Source organism: Stegostoma tigrinum, chromosome 10, assembly GCF_030684315.1.
Source record: "Stegostoma tigrinum isolate sSteTig4 chromosome 10, sSteTig4.hap1, whole genome shotgun sequence".
Classification (NCBI taxonomy): Eukaryota; Metazoa; Chordata; class Chondrichthyes; order Orectolobiformes; family Stegostomatidae; genus Stegostoma; species Stegostoma tigrinum.
Genome location: NC_081363.1, coordinates 84576424 through 84603516, shown reverse-complemented (window position 1 = coordinate 84603516; position 27093 = coordinate 84576424). Strand labels below are relative to the sequence as shown.

At 45.6% G+C, this 27093-nt stretch overlaps 1 protein-coding gene across 2 annotated transcripts in view; it reads left to right on the top strand.

Moving 5' to 3' along the window:
• Window positions 1-27093, top strand: part of sptbn5 (spectrin, beta, non-erythrocytic 5) — a 365898-nt gene that overhangs the window by 31404 nt on the left and 307401 nt on the right. For both annotated transcript variants that reach the window (XM_059649324.1, XM_059649323.1), the window contains exons 6-18: window positions 233-461; window positions 3540-4171; window positions 5016-5154; window positions 10490-10722; window positions 11078-11231; window positions 11484-11684; window positions 12308-12523; window positions 16634-16798; window positions 17392-17595; window positions 20341-20493; window positions 20828-20958; window positions 24486-24737; window positions 26142-26429. In XM_059649324.1, the coding sequence (XP_059505307.1) occupies window positions 233-461; window positions 3540-4171; window positions 5016-5154; window positions 10490-10722; window positions 11078-11231; window positions 11484-11684; window positions 12308-12523; window positions 16634-16798; window positions 17392-17595; window positions 20341-20493; window positions 20828-20958; window positions 24486-24737; window positions 26142-26429 (2997 nt within the window). The remainder of the gene's footprint in view (window positions 1-232; window positions 462-3539; window positions 4172-5015; window positions 5155-10489; window positions 10723-11077; window positions 11232-11483; window positions 11685-12307; window positions 12524-16633; window positions 16799-17391; window positions 17596-20340; window positions 20494-20827; window positions 20959-24485; window positions 24738-26141; window positions 26430-27093) is intronic.

Sequence of the window (27093 nt, the reverse complement as noted above, 5' to 3'; positions counted from 1 at the left end):
AGGTATGAACTCTTGCCGTGCACTGCAATCAGAGGCTTGCTGCTAATTCATCCAAGTGGCTATCTTAATGTATAAAGAGGCCAGGCTATAAACTTTGGCACTCGATTCAACTATTACAGCAAACCCTGCCCTGTCTTCACCTGATGCGCTTGTGGTCATAGTTTTTGCATTTGCATTCCCATAGTTACAGAAGTGAATTTAATTGATGGAGGTTTCTTGGTATCTTTTGCAGGCCTGATCTGATCAACTATAAGAGCCTAAAGCAGCACCAGCGGATAGACAACCTAACTAACGCATTTACGGTTGCAGAGGAGAAGCTGGGCATTCCCCAGCTCCTAGACCCAGAAGATGTGGCTGTACCTCACCCGGATGAAAGGTCCATTATGACCTATGTGTCTCAGTACTACCATTACTTCTCCAAAATGAGGCAGGGTCAGACTGGACAGAAGAGGATTATTAAGGTGCTGCACCTGACACGTTTACTTAGAAGTGTTTGCTTTCGGGGGAAATCTCTCAATCGTACTATTCAGATAATTGTTCTCTATCTCTTGCCGTCTTTTATTCCTTCGCAGGATATGGGCACCATTGCCTGGGCCATTGACCACGCCTAACTGTCGAGAGGGCAGTCTCAAGTCAATCACATTGCAGTGGGTCTGGAGTCACGTGTGAACTAGACCAGGTAAGGATGGCAGGTTTCCTTCCCCAACGGACATTTGTGAACCGGATGAGTCTTTCCCAAAAAGTCGACAATGGTTGCACAATCACTGTTGGGTGAGCTTTTTATTCCAAAATTTTCAATGATTTCAAATTTTACCATTGGCCGTGCTGGGATTCGAACCCACAAGCTTTGATCATTAGCCTGAGGTTCTAGATTATTGATCTAGTCACAATACCACTGCCACCTCCTCTTCACATTTATAAAGCATCCACTATATTTGAGCAGCATCTGAGTATCCAGGGGTTTGCCTTTTGCTCATCCAGAAGTGACTTGGATGAAATGTTAAACCGAGCCTTGTCCTCCCTCTCAGTTAGGCATCAAAGATCCCACAGCACTCTTTCAGAAAGGGGGAAATAAACAGAGGAGTTATCAGCCCAGGCTAGTATGTATAACTGAAATAGACACTGGTGTCCTTTCTCTCGTTAATGTCCATGGGATTGTACTGTGTACAAATCAACTGCCACTTTTCCTACATTATAACAATGAAAGTATTTCATTGGCAGTGAAGCCCTTTGAATGCCCTGAGGTCAAAAAAGGTGCTACATAAATGAAAGCACTTTCTTTTACCTATAAATACCTGGAGAACATGAACTTTTAGCGTTTTTACTATTTTGTAAAGTTTTGAGCAGCTTTCACATGAGAAGGCGTTCCATTTCTCTTTCCCCACAGTTTAGAATATTGTGTCCAATTTCAGAAATGTCCCAAGAGCAGGAAAGTCTCCCTCCAATGATAACAAGGGTGACAGGCTTTAGTTATAAGGTGGAACTTGAGAAACTGGAACTAAGTAAAACACTATTTAGGCGTGACGTGAGCTCTGGGTGCATTTCGGGTCACCTCGTGAAAGGAAGGATGTAATTAGACTTGAGAGGGTACAGAGGAGATTTACAAAGATGTTACCAAGCCTGAAAACTTGTAGCTACGAAGAAAGATTTGGATATAGGCCAAGGTTGTTCTCATTGTCCCCTTTTAATGAGGGGAGATTTAATTGAGATTTACAAGGCTGAGAGGGACATCAGAAAAGGACCTAGTCACCTTAGCAGTGAGTGGAGGCATAGATTGAAAGTGATTGATACAAAGGTCAGAGGGAATATGAATTGTGCACCCCTCCCACCCCCAAGACAGTGCTAAGTTTCACAGCCTGAAAAGGAGAGTCAAGCCAGAAGCCCTCAACCCATTTAAAATGCATCAACATCTGCCTCTGAATTCCTGTAATCTGTAGGGATGCAGATCTAGAGTGCGATGAAGATGGTGGTTCAATTGTCATCTAGCACAGACAGGATGGGTAGACTGGCCTTGATGTATGAACTGATTTCCTGTACTTGCCCCTCTCCCCATGTTTCTGCATATTCCCTGTCTGCCAAGATCTCTCTCAACGGAAATACTGTAAGAACCTGATAAAGTCAAATAGCAAGATTTCAATACTTCAGTCATGTCTGAAATAAAGTCTGATTTGAAGATCTCAGCAGTTATACATCTGACAGCATTGCGAGCTCAATGCGACCATGAGAAGCTTAAAGATAACACAGTGTGGAGCTGGAGGAACGCAGCAGGCCAGAGAAGCAGGGAAGTTGCCGTTTCGAGTCCAGGGCATTTTTTTAGAAAGCTTAACCTTTTTTTCCTAAATCCTTCATGACTCCTTGTGAGAGTCAGATAGAAATCCAGATATTTGACTTTATCAGATCGTTACGGTATTTCAGCCAAGATCTTGACAACTGATAATGCTTAGGAGTTTTATGTACTTTTTCAGAAAAGTCAAGAGTAATGGATGCTTTCTAAATCAGGAGAGGAGGTGGCACAGTGATAATGTGACTAGATTAATAATCCAGGAACCCAGGCTAATGATTGGAGGAGCTGGGTTTAAATCCTAGCATAGCCAATGCTGAAATTTGAAATCACTGAAAATTTTGGGAAAAATGCTAGCCTAAAGGCAATCATTGTCGATTTTTGGGAAAGAAACCGTCTGGTTCACTAATTCCCATTTAGGGAAGGAACTCTGCCATCCTAACATGGTCTGGCCTATGAAATAAGAAGCAAGTATCCCATCACCAAGTCACCCATAATGTACATGTGGGGTGTCCTTGAGACTGATCCAGCTCCCTCAAAGCCAAACCTGAGGGTGAGCAGGAACAAAAACAAAGTTGCTGGAAAAGCTCAGCAGGTCTGGCAGCATCCGTAAAGGAGAAAACAGAGTTAACATTTCGGGTCTGGTGACCCTTCCTGTTCTGAGGAAGGGTCACTGGACCCGAAATGTTAACTCTGTTATCTCTATCACATAGGCTGCCAGACCTGCTGAGCTTTTCCAGCAACTTTGTTTTTGTTCCTGATTTACAGCATCTGCAGTTCGTTTGGTTTTTGGTATCTGGCTGACCTCGTTCCAATCACTATAGCCTACATGTGACTCCAGACCCACAGCCGTGGTCAAGTTGGAACTACCCTCTGGGCAACTAGGGATAGCCAGTAAATGCTGGCCTTTCCAATCAGGAGGCTCTCTCCAACTGGCGATAGCCAGTAAATGCTGGCCTTTCCAATCAGGAGGCTCTCTCCAACTAGGGATAGCCTGTAAATGCTGGCCTTTCCAATCAGGAGGCTCTCTCCAACTGGGGATAGCCTGTAAATGCTGGCCTTTCCAATCAGGAGGCTTTGTCAGTGATAACTGCAAATCACAGTTTCCCCTAAGAAAACGCATACAGTTAAAAATTCTTTTAAATTAAGACTCAGTTCCAGGCTCCAGGTTCCTAGTTCTTGCGTGTGAATATACATCCCCAGCAGGGTCCTTTATATTTAATTTGTGGGTGAGGGTGTTGTGTGTTCCTCTTCACAGATTATTCGTCTCCTGAAGGAGATTGAGGACCTCAAACTGGAATACCGGCGACTGGTGACTGACTTGCTGCGGTGGATTGAAGATAAGGTGAGGGAGTTGAATGACCGCCACTTCCCCAACTCGCTGGCAGGCATGCAGAGGCTGGTGGTGGACTTCAAAACATTCCGCACCGTGGAGAAGCCACCCAAGTACCAGGAGCGGGGGCTCATAGAAGCCCACCTCTTCAACATCAAGACCAAGCTCCGAGCCAACAACATGAGGCTGTATGTGCCCCCCGAGGGGAAGACCCTGCGCGACATTGAGAGGCACTGGGCCAACCTGGAGAAGTTGGAATATGAGCGGGAGAAAGCGCTGCAGAAGGAGATGCTGCGGCTGGAGCGCCTGGAGCAGCTGGTGCGCAAGTTCAGGAAGAAGGCCGCGCTGAGGGAGGCCTACCTCACCGAGATGAGGTCCGTGGTTGCCAAGCAGGACGTCGGTGTGAGGAGCATCGAAGAGGCCGTGGCTGCAGCCAAGATGTTGGAGGCCATCACCACTGATGTGTTCGCCCGGGAACAGAGGTTCAAGGCCCTCGCTGAAATGGCAGCAATCATTGAGAGAGAGAACTACCACAGCAAGACCGAAATCGTGAAGCGGTAAAGTGACATCGCGGCCGGTCTTTCCGCTCACTCAACTTTAATTGCGGTTTTATCATCCAATGAAGGAGGGTGGGTGGAGAGTCAGTGCGTCAGACACTGACCTCTCCTAGTCCCCGTCTGGACACTATCTGACCCACTGGCCTCTCCTAGTCCCCGTTTGGACATTCTGACCCACTGGCCTCTCCTAGTCCCCGTTTGGACATTGTCTGACCCACTGGCCTCTCCGAGTCCCTGCCTGGACAGTGTCTGACCCACTGGCCTTTCCGAGTCCCTGCCTGGACAGTGTCTGACCCACTGGCCTCTCCTAGTCCCTGCCTGGACAGTGTCTGACCCACTGGCCTCTCCTAGTCCCTGCCTGGACAGTGTCTGACCCACTGGCCTCTCCTAGTCCCTGCCTGGACAGTGTCTGACCCACTGACCTCTCCTAGTCCCTGCCTGGACAGTGTCTGACCCACTGACCTCTCCTAGTCCCTGCCTGGACAGTGTCTGACCCACTGACCTCGCCTAGTCCCTGCCTGGACAGTGTCTGACCCACTGACCTCGCCTAGTCCCTGACCCTGTCTGGACAGCATCTGACCCAATGACCCCCATCCCCAGTCACTGTCTGGACAGTAGGTCAGACACTGTCCAGACAGGGACTAGGAGAGGTCAGTGGGTCTGGGGGCTCAGGTTAGCAGGTCAGAGACTGTCCAGACAGGGAGGGGGGTGGGGGTGAGTGTGTGGTCACTGGGTCACACACTGTCTTATCTGTTGGGAATGGGAACGTGAGTTCCAGTGGGACCATGACTGGGTTGGATTACAAACTGTGGTGTATTGATTGAAATCTCTTCCTCCCCTGCAGACAGCAGAATGTTGAACATCGCTGGCAAGACCTTCTCCAACAGCTTTGCAAACGCAGGGAATCCCTGAACAAGACTATGTCTGCACTCACCTTACTCCAAGATATTAACAGCATTTACCAAGAAATAATGACCATTCATGTAAGATTGGGCAATCAGACTTGGTAATGGAGAGCTACTCGATATTGCATGAATTAAAACTGTGCTGTATTCAGGGCCCTAGCTATCTGTCTGACAGTATGTGAAATGAGTAATTGACAGGGAAGGTGCACTGCCCTCTCTTCTGTTATAGGTATTGACATCCTGTTCAAACAGATGAATCTGGATTGAGACAGCAACTTGTTCCAGTGACCTACTCCCTGGAAAAAGGAAACCATCCCAGTATTTTTCTCCCTTCAATCTTCCATCGGGTGTGGCTGTAACCAGCAAGGCTGATACTGGTCGCCCGTTCCCTAATTGCCCTCGAACCGAGTGGCTTGCTCAACTACTTCTGAGGAAGACAAGAGTCCTCCATGTTGCTGTGGGTCTGGAGTCACATGAAAGCCAGATAAGGAAAATAGATTTCCTTCCGTTTGTGAACCAGATGGGGACTTCACGACTGCTAACACTGTCTCATGCTTCCCATCTCTGGGGCTGGATTTCAATTCCACATTTATTCACTGAGTTTAAATTCCACGAACTGGGATTTAAATTCATGTCCCCAGAACATTAGCCCAGGCCTCTTGATTACTATTCCAGCTTTATGACTGTGCTCATTTGGTTCACCAATGTCCTTTAGGCAGGGAAATCTGCCATTTTTACCTGGTCAAGTCTGCATGTGACTCCAGTATATGTATCCATTGTGGTTGACTCTAAACTGCCCTTTGAAAGGGCACAGAAAGACACTCAGCTCAAGAGTAATTAAGGATGGGGAACAAATACCAGGCTCACCAGCAACACCTACATCCCATGAAAGAATCATACAAAAATAAGTGCAGTTACACTGTTCGACCATTTCAACCATCAAAATCATCATGGCCACTTTACTCTTGAATTCTCCGCTTCCATTTACAAAACATAAGTGTCGTTCATGACTTTGGTGGCTCAGTGGTTCGCACTGATGACTCATGGTATCAGGGACCCAGGTTTGATTCCACCCTCAGGCAACTTTCTGCGCGGAGTTTGGACATTCTTCCTGTATCTGAGGGGGTTTCCTCTGGGCGCTATAGTTCCCTCCCATAGCCCAAAAGATGGGTGGATTGGTCTTGCTGAATTGTCTCATAGTGTCCAGGGGTATGCAGGCTAGGTGTGTTAGCCATAGGAAGTGCAGTTACAGTGGTAGGGTAGGGAGAGTGGGTCTGGGTTGGAAGGTCTTCAGATGGTCAGTGCATACTCAATTGTCCGAATGGCCTGTTTCTACACCATACAGATTCTGTGATTTATGGTTAATCAATTTGTGCTCATAGTTTTTTTTGGAACTATGGAATGGCATTGTTACCTTCTTCTGTCTCTCGAACCTCTTCAGTTTACGGTCTCATTCCTAACTTGCCCTCCCAACTGTGCTTCATTTCACTTCAAAGAGATAGTATCTGTCTTCTGTTCGCCCAATCTACCAATCTTTCAGAAGCTTTTTTGTTGTGAATTTATGTGATGAGATTTTAAATTTGTATTCAACGTTCTGAAGACAGAATATAGGAAATTAGGCAGAAATTTAAAAAGTAGATCTTCTTTGATAATAATTAACTGGATTACTCCTGGTGCCATGAGCTAGCGAGGGTAGGAATAGGAGGATATAGTAGATGAATGCATGACTGAGGAGCTGGTGCAGGGGAGAAGGATTCACAGTTTTGGATCATCAGAATCTCTTCTGGTGTAGAAATGACCCATATAAGAAGGATGTGTAGCACCTAAATTAGAAGGGGATTAATATACTTGCGGGGAGATTTGTTAGAACTGCTCGTGAAGAGCTGGGACCCAGGGAGATAGTGAGGAAAGGGATCAGTCTGAAACTGGTACAGCTCAGAAAAGGAGCAAGTCAAACAGTCAGGGCAGGCGGGAACAAAGCAGGAATGAGGTGGGATTGATAACTCAAATTGCATTTATTTCAAAGCAAGAGGCCTGAGAGGCAAGGCAGATGAACTTGGTATGGTTGAAAACATGGGACTGGAATAGCATAGCAATTACAGAAATGTGGCTCAGGGATGGACAGGACTGGCAGCTTTGTGTTCCAGGGTGTAGATGCCATAGGAGCGACAGAAAGCAGGGAGCAAGAGAGTACAGGGTTTTTGATTAGGGACAACATTACAGCTGTACTTAAGGAGGACATTCCTGGGAATACGTCTGGGGAAGTTATTCAGGTGGAACTGAGAAATAAGAAAGGGATGATCACCTTGTTGTACTATAGACTCCCCAATGGCCAATGGGAAATTGAGAAACAAATTTGTAAGCAGATTTCAGTTACCTGTAAGAATAACAGGGTGGTTACTGTAGGGGATTTTAACTTAACAAACATAGACTGGGACTGCTACAGTGTTAAGAGCTTGAATGGAGAGGAACTTGTTAAGTGTGTACAAGAAAATTTCCTGATTCAGTATGTGTATACACTGATTAGAGAAGGTGCAAAACTTGACCTACTCTTGGGAAACAAGGCAGGCAGGTGATGGAGGTGACAGTGGGGGAGAACTTAGGGGCCAGTGGCTGTAATTCTATTCAAATAGTGATGGACAAGGATAGACCAGATCTGGGAGTTAATGTCCTAAATTGGAGGAACAGCCAATTTTGCCAATATTAGGCAAGAATTTTCAAAAATTGATTGGGGGCAGATGTTCGCAGGTAAAGGGACGGCTGGAAAATGGGAAACTTTCAAAAACATGATAACGTGAGTCCAGAGACAGCATGTTCCTGTCAGGGTGAAGGGCAAGGCTGGTAGGCGTAGGGAATGTGGGATGACGAGAGAAATTGAGGTTTTGGTCAAGAAAAGAAGGAACTATATATCAGATATGGACAGCAGAGATCGAGTATAAAGTATAAAGGCAGTAGGAATATACTTAAGAGGGGAATCAGGAGGGCAAAATGGGAACATGGAAGAGCTGAAATAGGGTTAATGGGAATGCAAAGGGACTATACAAATATATCAAGGATGAAAGGGTAACTAGGGACAGAACAGGGCCCCCTAAAGATCAGCAAGTCCACCTATGTGTGGGAACACAGGAGATGGGGAGGATACTAAAGTAGTATTTTGTATCAATTCAACATGGGGAAGGATATGGAAACTAGAGACTGTGAGGAAATAAATAGCAACATCTTGAAAAATGTCCATCTTATAGAGGAGGACGTGTTGGACATCTTGAAATACGTAAAGGTGGATAAGTCCCCAGTACTAGATCAGATGTACCCTAGAACTCTGTGGGAAGCTCGGGAAGTGATTGCTGGGCCCCTTGCTGAGATATTTGTATCATTGATAGCCACAGGTGAGGTGCCAGAAGACTGGAGGTTGGCTAACTATTTAAGAAAGGTGTAAGGAAATGCCAGAACTGGTGATCCTGACATTGGTGATGGGCAGCTTGTTGGAGGGAATCCTGAGGGACAGGATTGACATGTATTTGCAAAGGCAAGGACTGATTAGGAATAGTCAACATGGCTTTGTGTGTGGGAAATTGGACCTTACTAACTTGATTGCTTTTTTTGAAGAAGTAACAAAGAAGATTGAAGGCAGGGCAGTGGATGTGATCTATATGGACTTCAGTAAGGCATTCAACAAGGTTCCTAATTGTAAGCTGGTTAGAAAGGTTAGATCACACGGTACAAGGGAGAACTAGCTATATGGATATAGAACTGTCTAGAAAGTAGAAGACAGCGGGTGGAGGTGGTGGTAATGGGAACTGCAGATGCTGGAAAATCCAAGATAACAAAGTTTGGAGGTGGTGGTTTGGTTTTCAGACTGGAGGTCTGTGACTGGCAGTGTGCCACAAGGATCAGTGCTGGGTCCACTGCTTTTCATCATTTATATAAATTATTTGGATGTGAACATAGGAGATATGTTTAGTAAGTTTGCAGATGACACCAAAATTAGTAATGTAGTGACCAGCGAAGAAGGTTACCTCATAGTACTGTAGGATCTTGATCAGATGGGGCTGGGCTGAAGAGTAGCAAATGGAGTTTAATTTAGATGACTGTGACGTGCTGCATTTTGGAAAGGCAAATCAGCGCAGGACTTAAGCACTTAATGGTAAGGTCCTGGGGTGTGTCGTTGAACAAAAGAGACCTTGGAATGAGACCTTGACAGTGGAGTTACAGGTAGATAGGATAGTGAGGAAGGTGTTTGGTATGCTTGCCTTTATTAGTCAGTACATTGAGTGTAGGAGTTGGGAGGTCATGTTGCAGCTGTACAGGACATTGGTTAGTCCACTTTTGGAATACTGCGTTCAGTTCTGGTCTCGCTGCTATCGGAAGAATATTGTGAAATTTGAAAGGGTTCAGAAAAGATTTACAAGAATGTTGCCAAGATTGGAGAGTTCGATCTTTGGGGAGAGGTTGAATAGACTGGGGCTATTTTCTTGTGTTGGAGGCTGATGGGTGACCTTTTAGAGATTTATAAAATCGTGGCGGGGGGGCATGGATAGGGTAAATAGACAAGGTCTTTGAACAGACAAGGGCATAGGTTTAAAGTGAGAGGGGCAACTTTTTCACAGAGTTTGGTGCATGTATGGAATGAACAGCCAGATGAAGTGGTGGAGACAGGTACAATTACAGCATTTATAAGGTATCTGTATGAGTATGTGAATAGGAAGGGTTTAAGAGTGACATGGGCCAAATGTTGGAAAATGTGACTAGATTTATTTAGGATATCTGGTCGACATGGATGAGTTGGACCAAAGGGTCTGTTTCCATGCTGTACGACTCTACAACTCTATGATCTAAGTCTGAAACCCCTGTGTGCATGAAGTGTGAGAAAGGATCTTGCGCTGTACCTTGGATATTCCACTTCTGAACCTTCAGTATGTCTTGCAATAACTATCTCGCTGAAGCTCTCAGTGCAGTTGTCAGCAGTTGCTCTGTTGTCTAGGGAAGAAGTATTATAGCAAACGTTTTATTAACTGGTACCTACAGGACCAGGGATGTGCCAATTGGTCCAAAAAAAGAGGTAAACATAACCGTAGTAAACCCTGACCAAGCGAAGCTTTGAGACATCGACATCCCTTGAAAAATCGATATCAAAACATTAACACGCCTCCTGAAACATTGTAAAAAACACAAAGTAATGGAAACGTAAGGCAGGAAGTATACACGTTGCTGTTACGCTGTATTTACAGCATAAATACTTGGATATCGCAGTATTTGATATATATCATTTGTGCCAGTCGATAAGGTGCTGGTTAAAATGAAGTTTGCTGTAATACATGAAAGAGTGGCATCAGTCCTTTCAAGAAGATGACAGAGGTGCAGAAGGGTTCGAACTCTAGTAGTGATCCAGCTTTGTTTCTGTCCCATCCTGCAGTCACTGGTAAGTTCGAGTGATTATGGTAAGCATCTGCTTGATGTGGTGGATATGGTGCAGAAGCACAACTTGATCGATTCTCAAATCTCATCTCACGGAGAGAACCTGAAACACATCAACAAGAAAGCTGACCATCTCGACAGGAGCAGCGAGCTGAACAACGACTTGGTTCAGGGCAAACTTAAGGAGCTCAACGATGCTTACAGCAACCTCCTGGAACTCAGCAAAGTTAGGTCAGTTATCATTCAGCATAAGATACAACTGACATCGGTTCAGTAAGAATGTGATGTGAACCTTGGCAGTCTCCCCAGGCCCTTGGATAGAAGAGACTGAAGTCAAATTAATTTGACTGTCTCAACCCAGTTCTAAGAGCTAAGTTTTGTCACTAAGTTGACGCTGAGGTGTGAAAAATATCCCACTGCTGTAAGGGGGAAGTGTCCAGCGTATGTGAGAAAGTACATTGTCTCTCAGTCAGTTGGAGTGTGCCTCCCTCTCCGTCTCCCTCTCCCTCCCTCTGTGTGTGTCTCTCTCTCTCTCTCTCTCTCTGTCAGGATCATTTTAACCTCTCCATTTCTCTTGTTAATGCAGGCGTTCTAAACTGAAGCAGCAACAGCAATTGTTTGAGTTTTTCCGGGATTGTGACGAGGAGGAGTCCTGGATTTTTGAGAAGTGGCAGATGGTGCGAACAGCAGGGTTGGGCCGTGATGTCACCCAGATCGCAGCGTTGACCCAGAAACACAAGGTACCTGCTGGGATAACTACGATAACGCGCCTCACTGCATGAGCTCCCGCATTGTGCACTGTCATTCTAGGCTGGATCAAGGATACACAGATTACTATAGCCAGTGTGGACTAAGTGTGAGAGACAGGGGTCAGTGTCCCAGAGCGTGGAGTGAGCGTGAGAGATAGGGGTCAGTGTCCCAGAGCGTGGAGTGACTTAGAGAATAGTGTAGTTGGAATCTCTGAAATGTACTAATTGTTCTGGTCTTCCAAGGCCCTGGAGTCGGAGGTTAATAGCCACCAGTCAATATGTTTCTCGGTGGTGAGGAAGGGCCAGCACCTGTACCAACGGAGTTTGGATTATGAGAAGGAAGTGAGGAGGTGGGTCAGTACCCTGCAGAAACAATGGCAGCAGTTAAAGGACGAGGTTGCAAACCGGAACTCACGGCTGCAGGCTGCACTGACTATCAAACAGGTGAGATCTCATTGGGGAAGAGCGTCCATGTTGTGTGACTGGGTCAACATCCTCACAACAAGCCACTGTAGACAGAATCCAAATACGTGCAGAGGATACATTTATACTGTTAAACACAGGAACATAAGCAATAGGAGCTGGACTGGGCTGTTCTATCGTTTGAACTGGGCTGTTCTATCATTTGAACTCAGCCTGTCATTTAGTGAGATCGTTGCTGACCAGCTGTATCAGTTGGATCTTCCTATGCGATCCCCATATTCTATAATACACTTTGTGTCCAAGAATCCATCAATCTTTATGCTGGGATGTGCCAAATGAAGGAATTCTTTTCCTCATCTTGGCTTGAAATAGCCAAAGTCTTAGTCTGTGACATTTTCCTTAGTTTCAGAGCCTCTGACCAGGAGTAACATCCTCCTGGGCTCTAAACCTATCAAACTCCTTAAGAGTTTTAAATGTGTTGATGTTGGCCCTGATGTGTGGTAGCCCACGAGTGCCACTGATAATATAACCACCAGTAGGAAACGTTGCTTGTGTGTTTATAGCCTTTGACGTTTGAGGTGGTGGGTGGTGTGGGGTTTGCTGTTATTACCCGAGTGAGCAGGTTTCTCGGTGTTGCCCTCCAGTATTTCACAGATGTCAACGAGGCCCATTCCTGGCTGCTCGAGAAACAACCTCTTCTGGAGAGTGAGGATTGTGGAAAGGATGAATCCAGTGCGGAAACTCTCCTGCAGCGTCACGTGCGTCTGGAGAAGGAGATAGCAGCCTATTCTGGTGAAGTGAAGCGGCTGGGGGATTTGGCAGCGGTGGCCGCACAGCAGGTTCCACTAACAATGTGTCAGGTACTCAAGTTCGGTGCTGTGGCTGTGTACGTGTTGGAGGGATCCACCTAGGTTTTTAACATAATTGTATCACGCTTCCTTGGAGAGTGCAGGAGAGCAACACCAGGCGTTTTTAAAAACAAGCAGGCAATCTGTTGATAATTCTGCTCCCAGGATGAGGCATTTCACTCCCATACATCCCAGATGTCCTCGTTCTTCAAGGACCTTAACTTTCCCCCCACCCCCTCCACCCTGGTTGAGAACGCCCTCGACCGTGTCTCCCGCATTTCCCGCAACTAATCCCTCACGCCCCGCCCCCGCAATAACCGCCAAAAGAGAATACCCCGAGTCCTCACATACCACCCCACCAACCTCCGGATACAACGCGTCATCCTCCGACACTTCCGCCATCTACAATCCGACCCCACCACTGAAAACATTCTTCCCTCCCCACCCTTGTCTGCCTTCTGGAGGGACCACTCTCTTTGTGATTCCCTTGTCCGTTCCACACTCCCATCCAACCCCACCGCACCTGGCACTTTCCCCTGCAACCGCAGGAAGTGCTACACTTGCCCCCACACCTCCTCCCTCACCCCCATTCCAGGCCCCAAGATGACTTTCCACATCAAGCAGATGTTCACCTGCACATCCGCCAATGTGGTATACTGCATCCGCTGTACCCAGTGTGGCTTCCTCTACACTGGGGAAACCAAGCGGAGGCTTGGGGACCGCTTTGCAGAACACCTCCGCTCGGTTCGCAATAAACAACTGCACCTCCCAGTCGCGAACCATTTTAACTCCCCCTCCCATTCCTTAGATGACATATCCATCCTGGGCCTCCTGCAGTGCCATAATGATGCCACCCCTAGGTTGCAGGAACAGCAACTCATATTCTGCTTGGGAACCCTGCAGCCCAATGGTGTCAATGTGGATTTCACCAGCTTCAAAATCTCCCCTCCCCCCAATGCATCCCAAAACCAGCCCAGTTTGTCCCCGCCTCTCACCTATTGCATCCTCCCACCTCAAGCCACACCTCCATTTCCTACCTACTAACCTCATCCCGCTCCCTTGACCTGTCTGTCCTCCCCAGACTGACCTATTTCCCTCCCTACCTCCCCATCTATACTCTCCTCTGCACCTATCTTCTCCTCTATCCGTCTTCGGTCCGCCTCCCCCTCTCTCCCTATTTATTTCAGAATCCTTTCCCCTTTTCTGATGAGGGGTCTAGGCCCGAAGCATCAGCTTTTGTGCTCCTAAGTTGCTGCTTGGCCTGCTGTGTTCTTCCAGCTCCACATTTTGTTATCCCAGATTCTCCGGCATCTGCAGTTCGCATTATCTCCAGTCAATCTGCTGAAGCTACTTTTGTAGCAATTATAGAACATAGAACATAGAACAGTACAGCACAGAACAGGCCCTTCAGCCCACAATGTTGTGCCGACCATTGATCCTCATGTATGCACCCTCAAATTTCTGTGGCCATATACATGTCCAGCAGTCTCTTAAATGACCCCAATGACCTTGCTTCCACAACTGCTGCTGGCAACGCATTCCATGCTCTCACAACTCTCTGCGTAAAGAACCTGCCTCTGACATCCCCTCTATACTTTCCACCAACCAGCTTAAAACTATGACCCCTCGTGCTAGCCATTTCTGCCCTGGGAAATAAGTCTCTGGCTATCAACACTATCTATGCCTCTCATTATCTTGTATACCTCAATTAGGTCCCCTCTCCTCCTCCTTTTCTCCAATGAAAAGAGACCGAGCTCAGTCAACCTCTCTTCATAAGATAAGCCCTCCAGTCCAGGCAGCATCCTGGTAAACCTCCTCTGAACCCTCTCCAAAGCATCCACATCTTTCCTATAAATTGCTTGACACAGCCAAATGATTCCACAACCAACGGATCAGACCTAAGCATTGCACTTTGGCTATATCCAGTCATGGAGGACATTTAAATTGGTGGAGGAGGAGGAGGCAATGACCGTCTCTAACAAGCGAATCTAACCATTTATTCTTAATATTCCATGGCATTAGCATCACTGAATCCGCGACTATCGATATCCCAGAGATTACCTGAAACTAGGCATTTAGATAACTTGGCCCTTGACATAGCTCCTTGATGTTCAGTGGCATCATTATCCCCTTCTATTAACATCCTGGGAGTTAACCATTGACCAGAAACTGAACCAGATACAGCCACAGTATTTTTGTGGCAAAAGGGCAGGTCAGAGACAGGGAATTCTGTAGCAATTAATTCACTTCCTATTTCCTCAAAGTCGGTCCACTTCCATTTAGAAGGACAAGGGCGGCAGTTACATGGGAATATCACCACCTGAAAGTTCCCCGCCAAGCCACTCACCATCCTGGAAATATATTGCCATTCCTTCATTGTCGCCGGGTCAAAACCGTGGAATTCTCTCTTTAAGGACATTGTGGGTCAACCTACAGCACTTGGACTGCAGCAAATCAAGAAGGCAGCTCACTACCACCTTCTCAAGGGCAACTAGGGACAGGCAATAAATGCTGAGCCTAGCTAGTGACGCCCATATTTCCACGAGTGAAGAAATTTTAGTTCCCGAGACCCCTTTCTACCTCACCCCTTCTCCACAGCACCATTCATGGTAATAATCACAATGTGATCAAAGTCAGCATGGTCTCATGGAAGAGAAGTTGTGTATGACAAATCTTATTCAAGTATTTTTCAAGACATACCGATGAGAGTAATTAAAGAGGAACAAATGGATATGGTGTACCTGGAATCCCAAAATACATTGATAAGGTGTTGCATTGAAACCTAATACACGGAAGGGGGCTCATGGAGTTGGTTGATATATTAACATGAATAGAATATTGGTTAATTGACAGGAATTAATAAATAGGATTAAATGAGGCATTTTCAAGTTTGCAGACTGCCACAGGCTCATACCTTAATGATTTATAATATGAACGACTTAGAGAAAGATGAATGTATATCTGTTTTTTGACAATGTGTAGCTCAATGGGATTCCAGTTTATGAGGACCACTCAGAGATACAGATTAAAACAGTGAGCAGATGAGGTGAGTGGCCAATAAGATGGCACTTTATACTCTGGCTTGAAGATCAGAGCAGCAGAATATCATTTAAGAGGTGCAACTTATGTAAGTGTTGATATTCAGAGGGACTCTGGTATACTCATACAAGGAACCTAGAACATTACCTTGCACGTATGAGGTAAATGGCTTGTATTGCAAAGAGATTAGGCAGGAATGAAGAGGCAGTGCTGCAGTGACATAGTGTTTATGGGAGACCACACCTAGAGTAGTGTTCATATTTAATAAAAACCAATCTTGTAGTCAAGCTGATACAGCAAAGGTTCGCTAAATTAGCCTCTGGGATGAGAGAGTTACCCTTTGCCAGGGGCCTGAACAAAATGGGTCAGTATTCTCCGGAGATTAGAAAAATAAGAGATGGCCTTAATGAAGTATACGAGACTTCGAAGAGAACTGACAGAGTAAATACTGAGAAGTTGTTTCCCCCTGACTGGGAACATTAGAAGACAGGAACAAGTTAACTTGTTAACACTGAACATCCGAGATGAGGAGAAATATCCTCACTCAGAGGGTTTTAAAGCTTTGGAGTTCCTGCCTGTCAGGATTCATCCTTGGAGACGTTCCATCCTTGAATAAATTTAAAGCTGAGATGGGCAGAGTTTTGACTCTTGTGAAATCATTTTGAAGATCAAGGTTCAAACTGAAGATGAGCCTTGATCAAGTTGAATGGCACAGCCAGCTCAGTGGGCCAACTAGATTACTCCTGCTTCTACTTTTTTACCCTCCTGCCTGTCCTAGGGGGCGCAGGCCATGTGGAGGGAGCTCTGCTCTGTGTCTAACCCTATACTGTCCCTGTCCTGGGGAGTATTTGATGGAACAGTGTAGAGGAAGATTTACTCTGAGGTTTTAGGTCCATCAAGCTGTACCCCAGTGCCCCTCAGCTACTGCTGCAATGGAAGGTCAAACAGGGGCATGATCACTGAGACCAGGTTGGCTGTTTTATTGGTTTCTGCTCATGATATATGTCACACAGAGAAGCTCTTTCAGCAGATGTGATGAACTAAACTTGGAGATTTGAAAGATATGATGTGTCTTGTTTACAGGCAGAGACCCAGGAGAGTAAAGAGACTGAAAGCTGTTCATCTGATGAAGATGGGACTGACAAAAACCGCTTGAAGGTGAATCTCCCACAAAGTCAGACAGCCCGAGAGCGCAGGCAGCCTTTGGGTGCAAGGGGCAAGATATCCATCACCAACAGTGAGCCATCGGTGAGGAAACCATTTCACACTCTTCACAGCACACACAACACTGCCCAGCTCTCCCCCTCTCCCTCACACCCTCCCTCGTGCGTGTTTTCTCCATTCTCTCCTTGCTTCTCCCTTGCTGCCTTCTTCCTCAAGTTCTGTTTGGGCTCTCCCTCAAGAGACAATGTCTTTATGTCAGACATAGCAAGAATTGCTGATACTGGAGTCTGAGATAACACTGCATGGAGCTGGATGAACACAGCAGGCCAGGCAGCATCATCAGAGGAACAGGAAAGCTGATGTTTCAGAAATTTTCAAGCAGGATCATGACCTGAAACCTCAACTTTCCTACACTTCTGATGCTGCCTTGTCTGCTGTGTTCATCTACCTCCACACTGTGTCTTAATTTGAGTCGTGGGGGGGGGGGTGCTGCGGAGGGTAGGCAGAGGTTCCCGGAGAGGAAGAGTGGCTCATTCCCGTGGATGAGGGGTTTACTGGAATTCAGGCAGTGTCAGCGGAAAGGTTTTACCTTGTGGAGAAAGCGAAGGTGCCAGGAATCCAGGCTGACGGGTTTGTTCTGGGTTTAATTTTTTTTGTTGTTGTATGTTGGTGATCAGGTGGAGAGCGAGACTGCTGTCGACCATGCCCTGGCAGATAGTCCAAACAGGAAGGTCAGCAAACCACGGAGAAGCCGGTCTATGCGCCGGGGGCCGACAGAGATCCAAAACTCCTCACCCGACAACGACTTCAACAGAGAGACGATTGAAGACAGCCAGAGAGACATCAACTCCTGTTACTCTGATCTCTGCCAGCAAGCCAAGGTACAGTAACCCTTCGCATCATAGAATCCCTACATTGCTGAAAGAGGCCATTCAGCCCATCGGTTCTGCACCAACCGTCCGAAAACCATCCAATACTAACCCAGCATCTCCCCGCTCCCCCCCAACCACACCCCAAGCCTATCCCCGTAACCCCGTGTTTACCATGGCCCATCCACCTAAACCTGTACATCCCTGCAATGTGGCAATTTACTGTGATCAATCCAGCTAACCTGCACATCTGTAATAACCCTTTCTCGTCTTCTGTTTAGTATGACATGCAGGTTGCACACCAGGGAAACACAGGGAATATCGGAGAAATTCAGCAGCTCTGGCAGCATCTGTGAACAGAGAAAAGTTAACCTTTCAAATCCATTGTGACTCTTCAGAACTCTATGGAGGACCCATTCCCTCCTTTTCATACACATATTTTTTTAAAAAAACACACTTTTGTAGCCCTTTTTTCAGTTCTGAAGAAGTCATTCTGGACTCAAAATGAGACCTGAGTTTCCCCAGTGTTCTCTGTGTTCGTTTCACAGTTCCAGCATTGGCAGTGTTTTACCTTTATGATGAATTTTCTGTCCTGCTTGTACCAAGACAGCTGACTGATGCATAGTTATCAGCTCAATTGCCCGATTGAAATGTAAGTGGATCAAAGACTGTATCTTTCTCTAAGACATCAGCCTTAAGAAGACTGGGATGATCCTTTGTTAGCTACTAACACTGTAGGAATATTCCTGTGGTCTCCAGCCCTGCTCAATGCTTATCTGTCACTCACATGGAAGGCTCTCTCTTCTGTCCATCTGCTCTGGGCCTGGTTGCCGGTGCCCAGTGACAATTTAATCCTTGATTCTCCATTTCTTTTACAATGCCATGCTCTGCTCCCCGTTGCTCGTGCTGTGTTCTGTATTAGGGCCATGTTTGTCCAGTTTTTCCACTCCAGTTGAATTCCCACAGTCTGTTGACTCCTCCTTGGCTCCGTGAATTATCCCCAGAACTTAGCTGGACCTCAGAAGGATCTTGTGATGACAGCCCTGACTTTTGCTACCAGAACCCAAGCTATTAATTATTCGCAAAGGTTTCTGGCACTTTTCAAAAATAATTAATTGTTACAAGTGCTTAGACTCTAGTTAGAGGTCCTTGCTCTTTCTTCATTGGGTAATTTGTGTATTTTAACACTTTGTTGCTTTATGCCCGAGACAGCTGAACCCTACTGCACCAATAGGTGGAGCTATTTACCACAGTAAGAAGGTTTGATGCAGCGGTTAGACTGAGTGAACCCATGGACTGTGCATGGAGAAGTGAGTGAGAAACTAGAATCATAGAAACTACAGCAAGAGTTTTTGTGTTGCGCACTGTGACCTGCAACTCCTGTAATGTTGCAGTTACACTATTAAGGTGACCATCTCAAGCCTAGATCAACAATTTTGAATGTCACCGTTCATTGAAAATATCAGTTCAAAAAGTAAACTGGAGAGAAATAACAAGGGTAACCACAAGGTTGCCAGATTGTCATTTAAATAAAAAACCACAGTTCATGGTAGGCACCTGGGCAGTGTTGTTGAACAGGGAGACCTTGGGGATCTATGTATACAATTCCTTGAAACTGGCATCGCAAGTAAACTGGGCGGTGAAGCTTCGCCAGCGAGCATTGAGTACAGGAGTTAGGATGTCATGTTACTGCTGCACAAGACTTTGGAGTACTGTGTACAGTTCTGGTTACCCTGCTGAAGGAAAGACGTTAATAAACTGGAAAGCTTCACACCATGTTATCTCAGATTCTCCAGCATTGGCAGTTCCTACTGTCAGGGTTAAAAAAAAGATTTGCAAGGGTGTTATGGAGACTGGAGGGTTTGAGTTATAAGGAGAGGTTGGATAAGGCTGGGACTTGTTATCCTGGAATGTGGGAGTTTGAGAGGTGACCTTTGTAGAGGTTTATAAAATCTTGAGGGGCATGTGAATAGTCAAGGCCTTTTTCCCAGGATTGGTGGGGGAGGTCCAAAACGAGAGGGCACTGGTTTAAGGTGAGAAGGAAAATATTTAAAAGAGCTCGGAGGAGGAACGTTTTTCACGCGGTATGTGGAGCATGTACAGAACCAGCTGCCAGAGGAAGTTGTAGAGACAAGTACAATTACGACATTTCAAAGACATTTGGACAGGCACGTGGATAGGAAAGATTTAGAGGGATATGTGCCAAATGCAGGCAAATGGGATTAATTCAGTTCAGGTTAGCTGGTTGGCATGTACAAGTTGGGCCAAAGGGCCTATGTCTGTACTGTATGACTCTGACATTGGTACACTCATGGTCTTCTGAGCAGCCAATTTGCTGACCCACTTTTGACTCCAGTTCTCCCACCATTCTTGGTTTAATCTGAGCTACTGCCTTTGAGATGGACCATGCAAACCTAATGAGCTGCAAATAAGTTTTTAAAAACTGACAGTGCTGGGAGAAATGTCACCTTGAATCATTTTTCTAATCACTACATCAAACTAGCCTTGCTTCGGAAAGAACTGATGCCAACATTAAAGGGCAGCTTCACTTTTTCCACGCTGCGTGCTGCCTGCAAACCCCTCTACAGTCAGTTCAATTTATCCAGCATTTTTTTGGCTTGACAATTTATCCAGTTGTCACTATCCAATGCTCTCCGAGTATTTCAAGCAGCTACTAAATATGTTATTTCTTTGTGCATCTGAGGCTGGTGTTTTCTTGAATCACATCCCGCTCCCCGTTGTCCCACCCTACTCTAGGCTAGAAGGAAAGCACTGCAGGAAATGATCCGGCTCTACCAGTTTTATAACACCTGCAATGACTTTGATTCCTGGATGAACGACAAGGAGAATGGTTTCAAAACATTTGAACCCAAGTCTGATAACGTGGAGGCCATGCAAAGGAAATACGAGGTTTGTTAATCCCATACTGAGCACTGAATCTCTGTTGTCTGCCTCCTGAAAAGCCCCTGTACATTTTACTGTGTCTCCATTCCTAACCTATGTACTCTCTCTCTCTCTCCCTCTCTCTCTCTCTCTCTCTCTCTCTCTCTCTCTCTCTCTGTAATCCCCATACATCTCACCCAGTGTCTCCAAACCTAACCTGTGTCATCATTCTGTTATGACCCTTCTTCCTAAACCCCCACTCGTCCAGATTTCAGTTTTTGTCTCTTTATATTATTCTTCCATTGGATTGGATGCATGCTGCCAAGCTATCACCACTGACTGGGGCACTTTCATGTTTCAGAACTTCTTGACAGAGTTGGCTGCTGGGAAAGGCCGGCTGGATGAGATTAACCAATTGGTGGATGAGTTTATCAAAACTGGACATAGCAAGAAGCAGGAAATCCGAGCAAAGCAGCACGAGATACATAAAAGGTAACATCTCATTCTGTGAGTACCAGGTGATGCTGTTGGCCTGTGGGACGGAGAGCAGGAATTGAGTCTGTATGGTTTGGCATTGGACGCAGGCTTCACTGGTTGTAATGTTCAAAGACCCACACTATAGCCTGGAGACAACAGATCGGGACATCTGAATTCAGCACAGGAGAGAAATATGATTTAGCATCAAGACTGATGTCCTGAGTTTACAAAGGGTGAGATTCAGAGGGTACTGTGGAAACTATGCAGGATTCATACAGCCATTCAATCCAGATTGTCCATGCAGACCCATAGATGTCTAGCTGGGCAGTGAATAAAACTCCTAGTTACAAAATCATAGAATCCCTACAGTGTAGAAGCAGACCATTTGGCCTATAGATTCCACACTGACTGTCCAAAGAGCATTCCGCTCAAACCCAACCCTTATTCCACCCTTGTAAATTTGCTTGGAAGTGCATGATAAAGTAGGACTGAGTCAGAACGGCTTCATCAAGTGGTGGTCATGCCTAACAAATCTGTTAATTCTTTGTGGAAGTAACAGGCAAATTATTACAAAGGAAAGCCAGTGGACCTGATCTGTTTGGATTTCCAGATGGCTTTTGACAAGGTACAACACAGGAGGCTGCTAAATAAGATGAGGCCATGGTCACAGGAAAGGCACAGGCATAGATAGAGGATTTGCTGACTGGCAGAAGCCAGACAGTGGGAACCAAGGGGTATTTTTCAGGATGGCAGCCGGTGACTGTATTCTAAAGTCCAGGTTGAACCACCCCGCACTAAAATCAAAACTCCCAAAGAGGAGCACATCACCCTATAATCTGTAAAAGAAGTGTGAAAAGTGGTGTAACCTGCTTTTCAGCAACTTCTAGTCATTAAATAACATAAATCCCTGACACTCACTTTAAAATCAACAATAACAATTTATTTATCTAACTCTAACAGTGAACGAATGTTAGAGTTAGATAAATAAATTGTTATTGTTGATTTAAAAGTGAGTGTCAGGGAATTGTATCCAGGTTACATGTCTTCCAGAATGTTTTGTGCCTTCTCTGTCAGTTTTTCTGTCAGGAATGTCTTCTCCGTCGATTCTTCTGCCAGGAATATTTAACTAGTTGTGTTGTTGCTATGTTTGTTATTTAAATAGTGCTTTCTCTAAGACATAGAGGAGGCTGTGGGAGCCAGTGATTCCCTCTTGAGAGTTGATGGCCTTTAGCTCTTGCCGATGGCAGCTAGCCCTGGGGTCGTTTTGCAACTGCCGCTTTCTTTTACACCCTTGATGACATATCAATATTTCTTACAATAGGATTGGCCCTATGTTGTCAAAACCATCAGACAAATTTAATAGGTTTTTGATTTCTAAGCACCTAGTTCAAATTGATTATCTAAATTCAAAAACTAGTTGTCTTGGTTAAAAAAGCTGCTGCTTGGCCTGCTAACTCTCTAATGTCTTTTGATACAAATGGTTCAATTTGGGTGCTCTCTGTGTACTTGCAAACTTTGAAACTGCTGATCACAGACATCCAATTTAAATCTCTAAGCACAGGAAAAAAAGACATGAACTTTTAAAGGGACCACATAATGCTTGCCCCCCGCCACCCCCACTTAGCATTTTACAATCAGCAAATTCTAACTTCCTGCCTCCCAATTCACAAGTATTCTACCCAACTTTGCAATGCTTGTGGAGTCCTGCAGGAGTCAGTGTTGCGACTACAGTTGTTTACGTTATACACGAACAATCTGGATGACAGAACTGAGGGCATTGTCACTAAGTTTACAGATGCCACAAAGGCAAATGCAGGGACAGGTAGTGTTGAGGAAGCAGTGAGGCTGCAAATGGACATGCGCAGTCTAGGAGAGTGAGCAAAGAATTGGCAGATGCAATACAATGTGGGGAAAGTGTGAAGTTATGCACTTTGGTCGGAAGAAAAGAAGCGTTGACTATTTTCTACACGGGGAATTGCTTCAGCAATCTGAAGCACACGGACTTGGGAGTCCTGTTAAAGATTCTTATGCAGATTCATTGGCTGTTTGGGAGGCAAGTGCAATGTAAGCATTTCAAGAGGGCGAGAGCACAAGAGCCAGGGCGTACTGCCGAAGTTGTGTAAGCCTCAGGTCAGACCGCTTTTGAAATATTGTGAGCTGTTTTGGGTCCCGCATCTAGAATTTTGAAAAAAATTGGGGAGTTGTCCTCTTAAATTGTTCTCTTTAGTTATGACAATTCAGTCATTGGAAACAATTTCTTTTCAGTTATCTTATCTAAACCTTTCTTGGTTTAAATAGCATTAAATCTTCTCAAAATCTTCCCGTCCTCCATAGAGAACAACCACTGTCTCTCACCTATGAAAGCAAACTGGGTAATCTGTTCTGTGGTGTCCTTTCTAAACTGTGAGGCTGAGCACACAGTGCACCATTTGGAGACAGTCATTTTTTTTTCACAGAACTACAGATTTTTTACACCCCATTGTATCTATACTAGCTCTCTGAGCATTTTAACTTAGTACCACTCTCTGGCCTGTTCCCCTCAACATTGTTCCAATGCCCAGTTGAACCTAATTCCACCAAACTTCCAGGCAGTACATTGCAGACTGTATCAACTCTCTGTGTGATAAAGTATTTTCTCCCCTAAAAGTTTGCTTCTTTTGCAAATCACTTCAACACTTTGCCCTTTCATTCTCGATCCATTTATGAGTGGGAATAGTTCTGCCGCACATCCTGCCCAGACCCCTCGTTGAAACATAGAAAATGGGTGCAGGAGTAGGCCATTCGTCCCTTTGAGCCTGCACTACCTTTCAATATGATCATAGAACATAGAACATAGAACATTACAGCACAGTACAGAGGAGGAGCAGGAAGGCTGATGTTTTGGGCCTAAACTCTTCTTTAGAAAACTTTCTGAAGAAGGGTCTAGGCCCGAAACGTTAGCTTTCCTGCTCCTCTGATGCTGCTTGGCGTGTTGTGTTCATCCAGCTCCACACTTTGTTATCTCAGATTCTCCAGTTATCCACAGTTCCTACTATCTCTGAAAGAACTCTTTATCAGACTCAGCTTTGATCATTCTGATGAAGAGTCACCAGATTCTAAACATTAACTTCTGTCTCTCTCTCTTTCTCCACAGATCCTGCCAAACATGCTGAGTTTTCTCAGCAATTTCTCAGTTTTCGTTTCAACCTCAACAATGTTCGATAAGCTAGCTAGATCACTGAGACAGAATTTCAAAGATTGGTGACGCTCTGAGAGAAGAAATTTCTCATCTCTACCTTAAGCCTTAATTTTAAACTATTTCCAGAATGTCTAACCGGAACAAACATCCTCTCAATGTCTGCCTCTTTATTCTTTCATGGGATGTGAGTGTCATTGGCAATTGGCATGCTTCCCCAATTGCTCTATAGCTGAGTAGTTTGCCCAGAACTCAGTTAAGTGTGAGTGCTGTGAGCTAAAGGACAGTAGTAAAGGAGGTTGAATTGGTAGCAGCCGATTTTTAAGGCAGGAACTTGGTTTCAAAATTCACACAATTTATTTTGTAGGTGGGCACATATGCTTGTCCTGAAAGAGGAGAAGGGGAGAGAGTTGATCGGCACAGCGGATGTCAAGTCGTTTCTTCAGAAATGCCAGGACACAACAGCCCTGCTCCAGGAGAAATTGACCCTGCTCCCCAACACGGAGATAAGCAATAGCAAGAAGGCCGTGGATGAAGAGAGGCGTAAGCAAGCAGTATCTGAGCGGGAGATCCAAGTGCTGGAAACCCGAATTGAATACCTGACCAAAATGGCTCACTCGTATGTACCTCTTAATGAGGATTATTAGCCCCTTGTCAGTAGTGTGCTTTTTATCTGCTTTTTGCATTCATCAAAGAGAGGGATCTTCCTTTGCAGAATCCACAACTTAGATTTACAAGCATCAGCATCAAATGGTGCACATACATTTAAAGTTCCCTCTACACTGTCCCCATCAAACTCTACTGTACAGGGTACTGTACAGGGTTAAATACAGAGTAAGGCTTCCTCTACACTCATCCTCATCAAACTCTCCCCGGCCAGGGACAGCACAGTGTTAGATTTACTCCAAACTCCTCTCTGCACTGTCCCCTGGAAACACTCCCAAGTGCAGGTACAACACAGAGTAACGTTTACTCCACACTGTCCCAATCAAACACCTCTGGTCAATACGGAGTGAAGCTTACCCACTTTCCACTTTGACATCAAGCTCTCCTAGGTTGAGTCGAATACAGAATCAAACAGATGTTGTCCTGCTTAAATACCAGAAGCAGAATCAGTCTCAGTGTGTTTTGTTATTTTAATCTCCCCTCCCCACATCTGAATTTATTGTCCTCATCTTCTCTCTCATCTGTGTACCATCTTAACCACTTAGAGTGCCCCTTGGTACTCTGTCCATTCCTCCTCTTGACTATTGCCTGGTTGAGGAAGCTCTGTGTGTGACCTCCCTTTTGACCTGCGCTGGGGTTTGAATCCTCTCCCACTGACATCTGGTCTCTCAGATTTCCTCAGAATGCTGGAAGTGAGTGGTTTCTGCAGGGTCTACTCTTCAGTCCCAAACTGATGGCTGTACCTAGTTTGAATGACTGTAGCACTGCAAACTTTATTTCAGCTGGCACTCTCAGCAAAAGTTATGCATCTCCGATGCTGCGATCTACAGCAATGTCCAAGTTGTCAGTTGAGGTTGAGAGAGAAGGCTCTCTGCCGGTAAATTTGTATTCCAAACCCCTGCCGGGTAGGTGGCGCACTCAATACCTGCCTATTCCTCATCCTGCTGTATTATTTGTGATGGTTATAAGTGATGTGGGCTTGCTGCAAAATTAAACTTTTGCCCATCTGCTGTCTTGGAAACTCCAAAAACTGCCATGAGCAGCAAACGTAAACGTAAGCGGTATTCATGCTCAACCTGAAGATTGAAATATGTCAACGACGTGAGAATTGTCAGATAATGAGCGGGTTTAGAAGGTGCGTTGATGTTTTTAGATAGACTTTTCAAGGGATGTTGATGTCTCAAAGGTTTGCATCAGTCAGGGTTTGCTGCGGATGTGCGTTCCTCTCGATTATCCAGAATATTTGATCAGCAAGCCACACAGTCTGTTTTAGACCCAGCCTGCGACTCGCACTGTGATGTGAGGATATCTGTGGCTGATGGTGTTGTTCCCTCCTTATATCTAAACAATGTTGCAGGATTAAGGACACCAACCGCGCAGAGAGCGCCGCGATCATGGAACAGGTTCACCAGATGGAAGCACTGCTGCACGAGGTGAAGGGTCAGGCCTCAAGGAGAAGGCAGCTCCTGTCGGACGCTCACAACCAGCAGCTGTACAGCCAGGAGAGCAAGGAGCTTCTCCTGTGGGCTGGAAACATGAAGGACAAGCTGAACAGCGAGGAGATGGGATTCGATGTGGGCTCTGCTGAAAACCTTCTCAAGGAACACAATGATCTGCTGCTGGAGATCAATGCGCAGAAAATCAAGTAAGACAAAACCCAGAGAAGAGCCATCCCTCTTACTGCTCACATCTGGTACCACTGAGGGGCAAAGAAAGATTCACGTGCGGCTATATGAATAGAGGCTGTTGTTGAATGTCCACGCCTGCTCCAACTCCATCCCTCAGCAAGACAACTCCAGGGAATATCCAACTCCCCAACTAGTACCCTCCTCCATGTGGCTGGCGTTCACTATAACAACTTAATTTGTTGCCATCATTTGTAGTTCCATTCCCAGCATGGAAACCGACCTTTTGATTCAACTTGTCCAGGTCAACCATTCATCCCAGTCTGATTCCATCCCATTTGCTAGCATTTGGCTCATTTACCCTATCCTTGCTCCGCATGATTTTATAAACCTCTACAAGGCCATCCTCGGCCTCCAAAGCTTTTGGGGAAAAAGCCCCAGCCTATTCAGCCTCTCCCTGAAGGTAAAACCTTCTAGTCTTGGTAACAGTCTAGTAAATCTTTTCTGCACCCTCTCAAGTTTAACAACATCCTTCCTGTAGGTGGGCGACCAGAATTCTCCAGCTTCAAGAAATAGCTATGGGAACTCCGCTTGTCTCTACACCACCTCGAAATACATCTTACTCCCCTGCGCACCCCCCCCACCCCGCCACACCCCGTACTCTCACTTGTGAACAGTTACTGT